The sequence below is a fragment of the Diabrotica undecimpunctata genome, chromosome 7, assembly GCF_040954645.1.
Source record: "Diabrotica undecimpunctata isolate CICGRU chromosome 7, icDiaUnde3, whole genome shotgun sequence".
Classification (NCBI taxonomy): domain Eukaryota; kingdom Metazoa; phylum Arthropoda; class Insecta; order Coleoptera; family Chrysomelidae; genus Diabrotica; species Diabrotica undecimpunctata.
In genome coordinates, this window is record NC_092809.1 from 118,720,848 (window position 1) to 118,736,489 (window position 15,642).

Below are 15,642 nucleotides of genomic sequence, written 5' to 3' on the forward strand. Positions count from 1 at the left end.
AGTAAACCTTCTCATCTTATAACATCCACCAATTCATTTTTTATAGTCTTCTTAGATTAGAAGAAATCATTCTATCATATTATAATTACTATACTTATTTTTAAGATATAATAATTACTTTTTTATTACTAATATGTAGTTTTATTTTTAAATTTTTATTGTTTCCAAATCTGTACGCCAATGACAGAAACACATAACCAACAAAACACAAAACTTTTGAAAAGACCCTAAAATTACATATGATAAACAGTTAACCTAATAATTATATAAAATCTACTTGTATAAATACAGAAAAAAAGTCACATAAAAAGTCATATTTAAATATAAGCAATGGCTCTCAAGTATGGTTATGCCGACAATTTTTTTCGAGCCAATGACGTAGTTAAATATGTTGCAGGACTTGGACGTCCAGGAAAAAACATTAACTTGGTCATACGTTTCGTATATTATCTGTATGTATTCTTTATTTATTTTATTGGTTTCGCATTCGTAGTGTATGAGTATATGATATTTACTGAAATGCTTAACAATATTTCCAAATTGCTGAGCTATATCGGAATGTGCTTAACTCATACATTGGGCATGATAAAACTAAGTATATATGTTTTCTGTCAACGAAGAGTTAATAAAATCCGAAATAATTTACAAGATGATAGATTTAAATATACATCTCTTGATGAAAATGGACCCAGCACTTTATATGCAGCTGAGATGAAGATCAGTTCAACTGTTGCTTTTTTAGTAAGTACAAATACTCTTGTCATAACACAGTTTAAATTAATGAAATATATCAATTATTGCATTTATTAATAAGTTTTTTAGAAAAACCCTTTTGGAAAAAACAAGTTCATTTTTTATTTACAAAATTACACGTTTTGATTAAAATTACTCACCTCTGACTTAAAAATTCTTAATTAAAACGAAATATCGTGTGACATCCAGTTGAAAGGGTTTTTAATGTCCCATTTACCCACATATTTACAAACATGCAATGTTTCTATGCATATTGAAGTAAACATTCATGTTCAAAAAACAATAATATACAGGGTGGTCCTTAAGTAATTGTACAAAAACAATCAGTAGATTCTAAACTTTAAAATATTACGATTTAAGCCAAATTGCTTTCATAAAATGTTGATATTAAGAAAGATACAGGGTGTTAAAGTGCAAAATTAAAATTTTATTTTTCACTATAACTTTCATGTTTGTAAACATTTATGTATAAAAATTTACAACTGGGTACTTTTAAGTATGAGAAATTATAATTTGATGCACACTTTGATGTAACTGATAGAGAGCGCCACTTATGCTACATATGTGGTATAAATTTGTACTTAACTTTTTTGCTCTTTAAGTTACCTGTATTTGGAATAAAAAATATTAAAGATACATTATTTTAACAAAAAAAGGGTATACTTGTTAATAACTTCAAAACTCAATAGTTTTCGAGATAATCGCATTTTAAAATTCAGCTGCATAATTCTGATCTAAGGCAATTACTCCAGGCAACGAAAGAATTAAAGATAATACAATTAAAGAATTATATCAATATCTCACCATATTGCCAAGGAATATGACTACCACGAACAATCCAATGTTCAGAAAAGTTGTATTTAACTATGTTCTGACTGCCTTCTCTCTAGAATGTGGTGGTGTACCATCATGCATAAACCACATATTTTGGGTTTTTAGCATTTTACAATAGAGAAAAAGTAATACAACGCCATTATAGAAACTTAAGAAGCGATAGAAAAGGGAAATTGTATACATGATGACGGCCAACGTCGGAATACGGACACGGCACCTAAAGAAGAAGATGAAATATCTTTTCTTCAATAAGATATTTAGCACCCATAACAAAGCATTTTGTGATATTACATTATCATCTTTGAGTTGTTTTTATAAGAATAAACTATAAATTATGCTTATCTACAGGTATTCAGTGCTTTACCGCACAAATATCAAACTAAGTATTATTGTGCAGCTGACTTATAAAATGCATTTATCTCGAAAACGGTTTAATTTTCAGGTTACTAACAAATATACCTTTTCTTTGTAAAAATAATGTATCTTTTATATTTTATAACACAACTTAAAGAGCAAAAAACTTAAGCACAAATTTATGCCACACATGTGTCATATGTGGTGCCCTCTATTAGTTACATTAAAGTAAGTATAAAATTATAATTTATCCTACTCAAAAGCATCCAACTGTAAACTTTTGTCCAAAAATATTTACAAACGTAAAAGTTATAGCGAAAAATTTTAAATTTTATCCCTGTATCTTTCTTAATATCAACATTTTATAAAAGCAAGTTGGCTTAAATCTTAATATTTTAAAGTGCAGAATCTACAGTTTCTGTTTGTACAATTACTTAAGGACCCTGTATATATTAAGTAAAATGTACGTTTTTCTAACTATTGGTCGACTTTGCTGGTTTATCCATCGTATATCGTATATCCATAATGTATACATTTGCAAGAAAGCGCAAAACATACAGACTAGTCAAAAAACTATAAAAAATGTTGTACTTCCATTATGTTGAAGTCAAAATTATTGGTATATTATACTACACAAATGGAAGTCTATTACTGGATATTAGTATTGTTAAGAAATTATTTTACCTGGTGTATGATATTGGTAGTTACGACTTTAAAAACGCAAAATAAAAAAAGTGATTAAAAAAATAATATATTCCCTATTTAAAAATGCAAAAATCAAATCACAATGTTTGGAACAAAAAAATACCTCCTTAAGTAAAAAATATATAAAACCTAAATATGTTAACTTTAGTTGTCGCTGTCACTGGCAGCTGCTTGCTGCTTTGAAATAATTGACAACTGTTGGTAGAAATTATGAAATTGCACCCGGATCCACTTGCAAAGCTTTAATAAATGTTCATATGTTTTTAATTGATTTTGGTAATTGATCAGGGAATGGTAATTGTGTCCTCGCTGATCTTGAGACATTCAAACTTTTGGTTTGTAAAGTTTGTTTTATAAAAAATTGTTAACGGTGACGCAGCGCGAATTTGAAAGTGCATCACAGTTAAAATGAGAAACTCTTGTTTTTCGTTATTTCTTTTTTTGCCAATACATGGTAACACAGTTGCACCGGTAGAGTGGATTAACGGCTGCCAGTTCCAAGGCGTAACGATTTTTATAGTTGCTTGTATTCTTAATGTCGTTTCAATTAAACCATGAACATGGTCTGCCTCCATGTGGGTATGCTCTCTTAACAAAAACGTGTGGTCTATTATTTTTAAATTTGGACATATTTTTATTTGCCATAGGTAACTAAAAATAACATTATATTACGATTTTGGCTTTGACAATTATCCTACCACATAATTAAATGTTCTACCGTAGAATGTGAAAGAACAAATTCACTCTACTTCAATAATGCTGAAGCAATTTCATGTCCACCCCTTCCAGCTTTCGATTCGTCCCACAGCATGTAGTAAGCCTTGTTTGTGGTGGAATCATAAATTGTCAGGTTTAATGTTCATAACTTTACGGAATAAAAGCTTTGAGTATTTGTCAGGTAAAGGGTTGTAAATTTGTTAGGGTTGGAAGACATTTTTGTAAGTCAATCATAATAACTTTGGTTTTATCGACTGATAATTTACTTGATATTTTGTTATTTTTCTTTTTATTACCTCATGTCAGCGTCGGGAAGATGATCTTCATATTTCTTACGAACAGCAGCTGTTGTCTCATCTTGGCCACCTTGTTTGAGTTGTTGACTAAATTTTTCGCAGTCATAACACCGGTGATCTGCCACAAGAAAAAAGGGGCGGCAATCGGTACCGCAATTTATTTTTAGGAAAAAGAAAATCAATTATCACTTTTATTAAAAAGTTTAATGTACGCGAAAGCCATTATTGTAGATCCAAAACTACTTCTCGTCAGTATCTGACTTCAGATCTGAACATTAAGAAAATGTGGCGGCTCTACAAAGCTGAGACCCAAGAGGAGGACCGAGTAAAAGAATCGTATTTTAGATATGTTTGTAATACAAATTTTAACTTGGGATTTGCTAGCTTAAGAACTGATGCCTTTCCTTGGATGAAAGAATTAAGCATTTTGATGACGTACAAACCTAAACAAACTTAATAACGTAAAAGAAAGTGCACAAGTTAAAAACAAAGGCTTTCTATCAGCTTTTAAAAGAAAAACGGGACGATTTATTGACGATATCCTTCGATTGTCAAAAAATCAAGTCCTACTCAAAGTGCGAGACCAAAACGCTTATTACTCAAGACAACTCTACATCTACAATTTAACCATTGTAGTTGGTGACATAAAATGCAACCAAACCAAAGAAAATGTATTCATATACTACTGAACAGAAGACCAACACGGAAAAAGTGCAAATGAAATAGCAACTGCTGTTTTTGATTGCCTAATGAAATTGAACATTCCTGAAACGGTGAAAACTATCCGCCTTGCCTCCGACGGATGTGGAGGGCAAAATAAAAATTATTTTATGATGAGTATGACAGCGGTTTGGCTGTTGAGAAAAGCTCCTGCAACTGTGGAAAGAGCCGAGTTTGTGTTTCCTATAGTGGGCCATTCTTTGCTCCCGATCGGGTATTTGGTAGAATCGATAATATCAGAAGAAAACCAGTGATCATTGAATCAGCTGAATACGTTGAAGTTTTTTCTCACTATGAAACTGTGATTCCACTGTATGGCTAAAACTATGATTGGAAATCAAACTTCGACATGGTGCGACCTCCTGCCCAGTGGCACTTCCACTTCAATCCTTCAAAAAGGTTCCACTTCAAACGAAGTTCCAAGGGCAACGATGTTCTTATTAAAGGAGAGATTAAAGATAGATCAGATTTGTGCCAATACAAGAAATTTTATTAGAAGGAGAGTAATTTTCAAGGTTTAAATGATCAAAACTACTACAATAACAGGGGCAGTTTTCGAGCTAAAAGCCGCAGATGTGAGGAAGTTACTGGAAAAACATTTCGGGGAAGATTGAAGGTTTGCAGACACTCTTGAATATTACAAAAGGATCGTAGAAGGTGATCAGTTGGCAGCTGACGACAAACAAAACGATGACGACATTTGCCAGCACCTCACTGAAGAAGACGGCTTAGTAATCTAACCAGTCGATTTTGTTCCATTTCAATAAACAAAATGAAAGATATAAAAATTGCACTTTTATTTTTATTTTATTTTTTTTATAAATTAAGAATTTAATATATTAATTTAATATTATAAATAGCTCAAACTTATGCAAAAAACTTCTTTTCTTGATACTTAGTTTCAAATCCATATAAATCAGCTGCAGTTTGTTTCAAAACAAGATAGATCCACAACATTGGTTGCAAAACCAGATACATTACTAAAGTTGGTTTTAAAACCAGGTAGATCCAAAATTTAATATTTTTTTTTCAAAAACTAATTATTGGTCAAAAGTGAAAACACAGTCAAGGATGTAATCATCTACGACCAATTTCTATAAAATATTGAAAAAATAAATAAATAGAACACAAGCTAGTTATAAGTTTTTTCTTTTTTCTGAACAATTTGTAAAAAGTGACTTACCTGGTTTTGAAACTAGACGGCTCATATGAGGTATTGAGAAATCTTGCTTGAGCCATCAGGATCAACAGAGTTAGTCGCGGAGGAAGATGTTAAGTCTTTATTATTGACTGTGTTAAAGAAGATCTTAATAATAAATGTGTTTTGGTAAGAATTGGTTATAAAAAATTTGTTTAGTATTTCAAGGTTTTGTTATTGAATTTAGTAAAAAAATTTTCTACTTTAGATATTCTACTTTACTCTGTTCTTTCTTTATTTTTTTACTTTTCATATGACTTTACCACATCGTTCAAAATTCTAATGAAAAAGAAATTCCATCATTAAAAACTGTTCATCTGCAGGTGTGCGCATATTCATCTACTTGCTTTGTAATGGTTGTGTACGAATTTTTACTTTTCTACTTTAGGCTCTTCTTTTTAATAACTCTTATCAATGCACTATACGAGTAGCTTGTAGCCTATTTATTTAATTTTAAAGGTGCTCATACCATCGAAAATTATGGCCACAAAAAACGGAATACTGACTTTTCTCACCAGTTGTTCTCACTAGATGATGAATTATACTATCACAATGCTTCTAGTGATATAATTTCATTCGTCGCTTTGCTGATTTAGTGTCTGCAGACACCTCAGCATCTTCTTCCATGCCGAATTCCTCGAAGAAATATATTGAAACTTTTTATACAAAAAAACACAATTAGAATAAGACAATTATATCAATGATGCAAGAAAGCTTTGATTATTACTCGTACGGTGGCAACATACACGATTATTATAAATGCCATAATATTCTTGTAATATTAATAACTACAGTACATACATACAATATCTATAGCAGGCAGTCCGCTTAGTTAAAAATTAGTAAAAACTAATAACAATTTACATTTTAGACCCTAAGTATGTATTGTGGTGTTGGCGCATCTGCTCATGTATCAACTGTAATGGCTATAGACAAAGAAACAGACGGTAATTATTTTATAGGTAACACAACTTGTTATGATGTGTTACCGTATTACTTTGTTATTCCATTCCCCGCAGAAACAAAGGGTATGTGTATGTTAGCAGCTACTTTTATGGATATTGGCTTTGCCACTTGGGCTTTTGTTATATCATGTGAGTATAATCAACTATAATATATTTTTATTATTATCTCTTTTTGTGGTAAATATACAAAAGGATTATATCTTAAATTGAGAATTTCTATGTTACTCCATTTTTCTTTGCTTCGGTCTACATAATGTAGGTTTGGAGCGCCGATCTCTTTACTTTTTTACCCTCTAGTTGTGTTGAAAGCTGCAGTGACATTAATAGGATTAAAGATCGTATTTTAATGATAAAACAATCATTTAGTTTATTGCTAAGCTGAATTTTCCTCACGGTATGGTACAAATGATCACCTGCAATATCTCAAAAACTTAATTCAAAAATGATCTGATATAAGAGACCCGTTATGCTTATTTTTATGGACTTTCGCAGGGCTTTCGACGCAGTGAGCATTGACGCTATTTTAAAGCCATTACAGCAATGCAGAAAAGATTATCGCTACTCCAACATGATCATAAATATGTATATGAAAATATATCCAAAAATTCGTCGCCATTCTGTTTGATTTCTGACGACTTGTTGCCATCTTTTTGATTTTTAATACCTACAAAGTCATTCTCAACTTCATCCAACCATTCATTTCGCAGTCGGTCTCTGCTTCTTCTTCCCTCAAGTGTTCCTCTAGTTAGTTTTTTTAACGATATGCGCGATTTTTAAAGTTTGGCATTCGTATTACGTGTTTTTTTTTTAAGTTTTAAAATTTTTGTAAAATTTTATAGCTACTTTGACCAATATCCTAATTATCCTCATATTAACCTTTGAATGCCTAAGCGGGGTACCTCAGGAACCCCACTAATAAATTTTCTTTAATATATATTTTAATTGCGTAACTTGGCAACAACGCGTCTAGATGTGCATTGAAACAAATCCTCTTCACTTATTTTTTGTTTGTGCTGAGCTGAGACCTGTCGCTTGTTGGTTGTTTTTTACGACGAAAAAAGTGCGCTAGATTTCCGCCAGTACTCGTACCGCACTAAGACACCTACCTACGTTTCTAAATTATGGTATTTGATTGTTGAGTTTTTTTTTTATTATAAGTAAGTTTGACAAGAAAAAATCGTGAACGCATGAGGAGTTAGAAAACATTATTTAAAATTGGAATAATGACTCGAAAATGGATTATGATGAAGATGTAGAAAACGAAGATGATAGGATCTTAGAGATGTGAGTTCAGAAACAGAAGGCAAGAAATTCAAAGTGAAGAGTACTCAGACCAGGAACCAGAAGTTGATCAACATGACATAGATGAGGCAGTCTCCAAATTAACCGCAAAATCCGGAATGTAATGATTTTGTCGTCCTTTTCCTTCAACAAGCAGGTTACTGAAAAACATAGCTGATGCTCGTCCAGGTATCACTTAGTTTAGTAATAGTGCTAATACATTTATAGAAGTATTTAATTTATCTATAACAACAGAAATAAAAAACATCATTTGTTGTTACACTAATAAAAAAGCAGATATATATTTTGACGACTGGAATGAAAAAACCTATTAATCCAAAACAATGGACTCCGCTTACAAGAGAAGAATTGGACTGTTTTATTGGTGTCCTTAACAAACCAGGTGACCTCAGAGGTAAAAAAATAGTCTCAAAGAGAGATGTGGTCTACTGACACATCTATGTGTCGATCTTCTTTCACTACAGCCATGTCCAGGGACAGATTGGAACAAATTTCGGTATTTTTGAGATTTAATGAAAAGACCACCCGATAAAAAAGGAAAGAAACAGATAAACTTTCTATATTTGGGATATGTTTGTCACCAACTCTCAAAAGGCCTTCGAGCCATACAAATGTATTACAATTGATGAACCAGGGCCGTATAGCATTAACATTTGGGTAGCTGCTTATACCAAAACTTCTTATTTGTGCAACCTGTAAATATACACTGGCAAGAATTGTGGAGGCCAACTAGAGAAAAACCAAGGCTCTCGAATAGTAACTGATTTTTTGATACACTGATAACTTTTTCACTACCGTTTCACTAGCCAATTATCTACTAACAAAGCAAATAATTTTACTACGTACCATTCGCAAAAACAAACCAGTTACACCATTATTTTTCTTTCTTTCTTTGTCAACCATTTTCCATCCACTCCTAAATGTAGGTCGCTCCCAATTGCTTCCATCTTTCTCTATCTTGCGCCAATCTAATCCACTGTTTGCCTGCCACTGTTCTTATGTCATCTACCCATCTTTTTTGAGGTCTTCCCATGCTTCTTGTTGTCGTCCTTGGTCTCCATTCTAGAATTCTCCGTGTCCACCTGTTGTCATTATATCGGGCTACGTGACCTGCCCAGCGCCATTACATTTTTGTAATTTCTTCCACAATATCCCTAATCTTCGTTCTACGTCTTATCTCGGTGTTTCTAATCTTGTCTCTTAGTGATATTCCAAGCATGAATCGTTCTGTTGCTCTTTGCGTTGTTTCTAATTTTTTAGCAGATTTTTTGGTGAGGGCTACTGTCTCCAAGCCGTAAGTACAAACTGGTAGTATGCATGTGTTATACACCTTTTTCTTTAAGTTTACAGGAATGGAGGTGTTTTTCAAGATATATGCTAATTTGCCGAAAGCGCCCCATGCCAGTTGTGTTCTTCGTTTAATTTCAGCATCTTGATTTGATTTTCCTAGTTTGATAACATGACCTAGATATACATCATGTTCAACATTTTCTATCGTATGATTTTGTATTGTTATATTTGTCTGGTCTCGGCTCAGTATTTTTGTTTTGCTGTAGTTCATTTTTAAGCCTACCGCTCCTGAAACTGCATTTAATTGTTGTAACATATCATTTAGTTCTTGGATATTATCGGCTATTAAAACTATGTCATCTGCGAATCGCAAGTAGTTTAAGTGTGATCATTCGACATTGATACCTTATTGTTCCATTCTAGTTTCTTAAAAATTTCTTCTAGAGCAAGGGTAAATAGTTTGGGAGAGATAGTGTCTCCTTGTCTTACTCCCCGTTGTAGTCTTATGGGATTAGTTTTTGTGCTTTCGTCCAGCTTTATCTGCATGGTGGCATTTTCATATATGTATTTAATTATGTTAGTGTATCTTGAATATATAAGTGCATTTGCTAGGGATTCAAGCACTGCCCATATTTCGATGAAATCGAATGCTTTATGGAAATCGACGAACGCCATATGAATTGGAACATTATACTCGGTGCATTTTTTTTTAACAGTGTTTTTACTGTGTACACCATTATTACTCAACATTAAATCTAGATCTCCACAATCATCAATATTTGCATTTACAAAGGATCTTTCCAAGATGTCATATATGTTCTGACACAATGACGATATTATGAAAAAAAAATGGAGATAACAATCCTCTTATGATATTATTATAGGATTAATAGGAGATTATAACAGGACCAAAGGTGGGGTCGACAACAATGATAAACTCATACGAGAATATTCATGTAGTCGAAGAACTTCTAGATGGTCCGACAGACTCTTCACAAATATGATAGATATTTGTACTTTGAATTAATTTGTCATATGGCAAATGGCGAATGAAAAAGATTCTAGCTGGAAAAAACAAATTCGTTCTCGTCGACGAATGTTTTTGTTACTACTAGGAGATGAACTTGCTGAACAACATGAACAAGCGTACCACATGCACGAATCATCATTCATATGTAACAACAGCTTTGAGTAACTGCGGAATACTTGTAAACATAACAGAGGAGGGACGCGAATTGGCCACCAAATATTGACAAAAAGGTACAGTGGTGTTAAAAAGTCCTGCATCACCTAAGCGCCTTATAGTTTTTGAGGTTTAACACAAGTTTTTTGTATATTTTCGCTAACTCATTTTAAGTTTGTGCTTGTAATTAGCATTATCCGTATGCTTACTAATGTTTTTTTAATTATGAAGTGATTATTAAGTCGTTAAAGTACTATTAAATTGAATCTTAAATACAAATTTTCCACATATTTTGACTATATAAACACTGTAGTTACCCTAACACATTTATTCGCTCTTTGAATTTTGATAAAAAGGTAAAAATGTTATCCCAGACCAAACAAACTAAATTATCGGACGAAAAGCGTTTTGAAATTATTTTTCACCATAAAAACGACAAATCTAGTCGGGAAATAGCATCCGCAGTAAACTATAATCAATCTACAGTAATTACAGTAATTAAGAATGGCTTAACAAAGAAAAATCGACGACAGACCGCGTAGTAGCCGACCAAAGGAAACTTCTGTTCGGGATGACGCTGCGTTAAGAAGAACAAGCCTGGCAGACAGAAGCCTTAATTCCACCCAATTGACGAAGCTGTAGTCTGAACTTACAAGTGTAACCGTGTGCACTTCCACTGTGAGAAAAAGACTGCTTAGTTTTGGACTCAGAGGATGTAAGGCACGGAAGAAACCACTGCTTTCAGAAAAGCAAAGATTGCACCATTTAAAATGGGCCAAGGAACATCGAATCTGGACAGTATAGCAGTGGCAGAGTGTACTATTTAGTGATAAATCCACTTTCAATATTAATAATCATGCTGGAAATGCCTACGTCAAAAGATTTCCTGGTGAAAAATTTTTTTCCAAAATGCGTTCTTCCCACAATTAAACATCCAACCTCAGGTATGATATGGGGTTGCATGTCCGCTCGAAGAGTTGGTCGCCTACACGTTGTCTCTGGGATAATGAATGCTAGCAGATACATTGAGATACTACAGAATAAGATGTTGCGTAGTGGAAAAAACCTGTTTGGCGAAAAAAAATTAATTTTTCAGGATGATAATGCTTCTTGCCATAGAGCAAAATTGGTTAAAGCTTGGATGGAGAGTAATGAAATTGATGGGATGGACTGGCCAGCGCAATCCCCGGACCTCAATCCCATCGAGAATTTGTGGTAAAGGTTATCAAACATCATTACCGAAAGCAAACCCACAAATAAAACGAAATTAATCAAATCTGTAATCGACGCTTGGCGTCACTGTACTTCCATGGACGAACTGCAAAAATTAATAAATTCCATGCCCAAAAGATGTGAACTAGTGATTAAAAACAAGGGCTGGTCAATTAAATATTAAAATTAGTTTAAATTACTTCAATGCGATGTACAATATTGTAAATAGCCTAATTTTTGTAATATTGAATATAAAATTTTCCGAACTACATTTTTTTTCTTAATTAAAATTTTTGCTGTGTTTCCATTTTATAATATTATGGTTAAGTGCTTGTTTGATGTAGATAGTAAATGGTTAAAAAATATTTAAGGTACATGCCTTAAACTTCTATTTTCGTGTATTTGGTAAAGTGATGCAGGACTTTTTAACACCACTGTAAAAACAATTTGTGGTTAGTGTAAAAAAAATTTATGTGGTGAGCATCGAAAGCAACAATCATAATTTATGGAAACTGTTTTAATTACCAATAACGTGAAATTAAAAAAATATATAACCTCCACTGTACTTTATTACTACAAAGTGTTAAGAGATTTAGTAATATCTAGATCAATTAAATTTATCTGAAATAATAATAAAAAGTAAGTTTTGTTAATAATTTGATAAAGAGTTGATATTTTACATCAAAATTCGCTGTGGTTCCTAACGCACCGCTTAGGCATTTAAGCTACTTTTAGTTTCTTGGGCACTCAAGGGTTAAGTCAGTTCTTTATTATATAAGAGTTTACAATCATTACTACTTAATATTTAAAATATAAATCTCATAATTTTTGCTCAAAATGTTTTTTTTTATTATTTTAGACTACGACGGAATGTTTGTAGCTATTCTAAGATGTTTAAAAGTTCAGTTAGTGATTGCTGGGCATGTTGTCATAACACTGCGTCAACGATGTTTGAAGCAATTACAACTACGCGAAGATCTGGAGTTACTGCATGACAGTGAAAAGCCAGAAGTGGAGAAAGAACTGCACAAGGAACTAGGACATGTCATCGAACACGTTAAACTACTTTTTGAGTAATTATAATATATTATTTATTTGTATAGAAAATGAAACTGTTTTTTTTTACTTTATTAAAATATTTGCTTTATTAGATGGATATATAATATATACATGAAGCGATTTTCCCTAAAAAAAATTAAGCCAAATCACAGAGTGACTTTGATTACTATTTGTAAGTGTACAAATAATATTGCTGACTTACATGGTAGTTTCATTTATAATTCTACGTCTTTTGAAAAAAGTTCTCTTCGTATATATTATTTCATTATCATGTTCTTCTCATTGCGCCGTCTCCTTTCGAAGGTTGGCGATCCAAATGGCAATTGTAGTTTTGGAAACTGCTGCGCGAAAGATCTCTGCGGATGAGCGGTCGAACCATCTCCTCAGGTCTTTCAGCCACGAGTTCTGGCGTCTTCCTACTGATCTTTTGCCCTCATTATCATGAAGAACTAAAAAAATAAGACACTAAGATAAGGCCCAAACATTGTTATAAAATTTTAGAGCAAGCTAAAGAAGACTTGATAAGTTTAAAAACATATTTTGTTTATTCAATTAATATAAAATTACAATAAATGATGAATCAAATGTTTTTAATTATGAAGTTTGGTCGGAAAAAATCGCTCTTCTTCTTCTTCTTCTTCCTTCTTGTATGAAGGCTTTAAAGCCTGTTTCTTCTTCTTCAATATTAGCCTCCTAAATTGTTTAAATTGTCGCACCATCTTTTTCTTGGTCTGCCAATACTTCTTCGTCCATCTTGTGAATTATGTCGTGCTATTCATACTATCCTATTCTCTGCCATTCTACTAATGTGTTCGTTCCACTTCTGTTTCCGTTTTTTCACCCATCCATTTATGTCTTCCATATTGCATGCTCTTCTTATGTTTTCGCTTCTCTCCCTATCCAACAGACTTTTGCCTGATATTCGTCGGAGTATTTTCATCTCTGTTGTTTCTAGTAGTCGTCCCGTTTTAGATCTGTCAGGTCTTGTGTCCGCCGTGTATGTTAATGTAGGTCTAATTGCTGCTTTATAGATTATTGTTTTTATGTCTTGTCTTGGGTGTTTGTTCTTTCAGATGATGTCATTAAGAGATTTCGCTGCTTTACTTGCTTTTAAGCGTTGTTGTCGTACTTCTTCTTCAACATCTCCGTAACTAGTTATATCTATTCACAGAAATCTAAACCTTGCTTCCTGCTTTATTATTTTCCCATCATTAGATGTTGTCATACATTTGGTTTTTTCTGCTGATATTATCATATTGTATTTCTTGACTGTTGTATTAAAGATGTGTGTTAATCTTTGGAGTTCGTCTTCTGACTCGGCGATTAATGCGGCATCGTGTGCATAACATAATATTTGGATTTCTTTGTTCCCCATTCTGTAGCCATGACGTTTACGTACTGCTGGTATTATTTCGTCCATTATTATATTAAAGAGAAGTCACACTGTCTGACTCCGCTTTATACTGATATACACTGCGTTAGTTTTCCATTTACAAAAAAAATAATGGGAAAATCTCATTAGTTTGCTGTAAAACCATCGTTTAAAAAAACATACAGAAGTTAAAACACTTCACAATTGTATTTAGGTACATAAAAACATAAGTTAAAACTTTTAAAAGTGTCGTCACAATTTATACAGTAGCATAACGTTTTTGATCTAATCAGATCATCCTCAGTGCCTTATGTAGTTGCAGCTAACAATAAATTTGTGGCCTTGGCATCCATACATGGGTTTACATCATTCCAAAATTAAATTATATGGTGACTCTAGGTCGATTGTGACATTGGATAAAATCTAATACTCTAATACTAAAACGAGTTGGTCTGTATTCAGAGAATTTAGATGTAGGCGGCATGCAGACTTTAGTATTTTTAGTTCTTGTTTTATTTTTATGGTGTGGTTACGATCTCTAGGTGCTTTTAAGGTGGCTACAATGTGGGAGGCCTTTCTGTTGGTAGCCATTGGTACTTTGTCTTTAGTTGGGAGTCTGCTACTACTAAGTTTTTTTAAGTAAAGACCATGCTTTTCTGTTTGATTTACCAAAGTCTAATTTTTCCACAGTTTCCATCCATTTTTGTCGTCTGGCTGCATCCAAAGTGTGCAGTAGTTTGTCCGCAATTTCTCGGTCTTGGCCTTCGTTGTATTCTTATTACAATTTCTCACATTTTTTTATCCCATCCTGAGACGTACACTTTACGGTATCCTCTGGGTATAGTTTTTTTCGCTGTAGAGATAACTCTGCCAACAAATCTCATGTTTGCACGTGTTAGGGTAATCCAGCCCAGATATTTGTTCAACCTCTCAGTAAAAGTCGCCCAGTCTGCCTTTTGAAAGTTTTCCCTATGTCTAGGGAAAGATAATATTATTGGTATTTTGATAACAACTTCTATTACAACTGGTCTATGTTGGCTATGTGGAAAATTTAGAAGTACTATACAGTGTGTAAAAGCCAAATGGAATAAATTCATTATTTAGTTTACTGTACATATTTATAAAAAATCCCGAAACACGTCAAATTTAAATTATAACTTGATATTCTTTAACGTGAAAATGCAACCCCTACCTTTAACCACCTTAGAAGATATATCGTTTGAAAGGTCTTTTCATTCTACATTCAAAAATGTTGTCGCTTTCAAGTTTATTAAGATTAATTAAGATAAAATAAATTAAAATCATGTGGTTAACGAAATTCGCTACAATACAATCAAAAACTAAAATGTAATGCAAAACGTTATAAAATCTATAACACGAAAAAGAACTATGAATGTTAATGAAGTAGATGTTCAAAATGTTCACCGCGAACGTCTTGGCAACATCCTAATCTCAAATAAAACTGTCTTCTAACATTATTAACATAACAGGCGTGATCGACCTAATCTTAAGCGTTATTCTTTAAGTCATTTAAATCAGAAGGTTTAGTTTTGTACACATGGCTCTTCACATATTCCCATAAAAAGAAATCTAATAATGTAGGATCAGATGATCGCGCTGGCCATTCAATCGATCCTCGCCTCCTTATCCACCGATTGGGAAATATTGTATCGAGGTACTGC

The 15,642-nt window shown here is 32.9% G+C and overlaps 1 protein-coding gene across 1 annotated transcript in view; it reads left to right on the forward strand.

Moving 5' to 3' along the window:
* Positions 1 to 330: 330 nt before the first annotated feature.
* Positions 331 to 15,642, forward strand: part of LOC140446616 (uncharacterized) — a 61,819-nt gene continuing 46,507 nt past the window's right edge. The window contains 3 exon segments of the mRNA XM_072539194.1: positions 331 to 741; positions 6,449 to 6,671; positions 12,389 to 12,602. Of these exon segments, the coding sequence (XP_072395295.1) occupies positions 331 to 741; positions 6,449 to 6,671; positions 12,389 to 12,602 (848 nt within the window).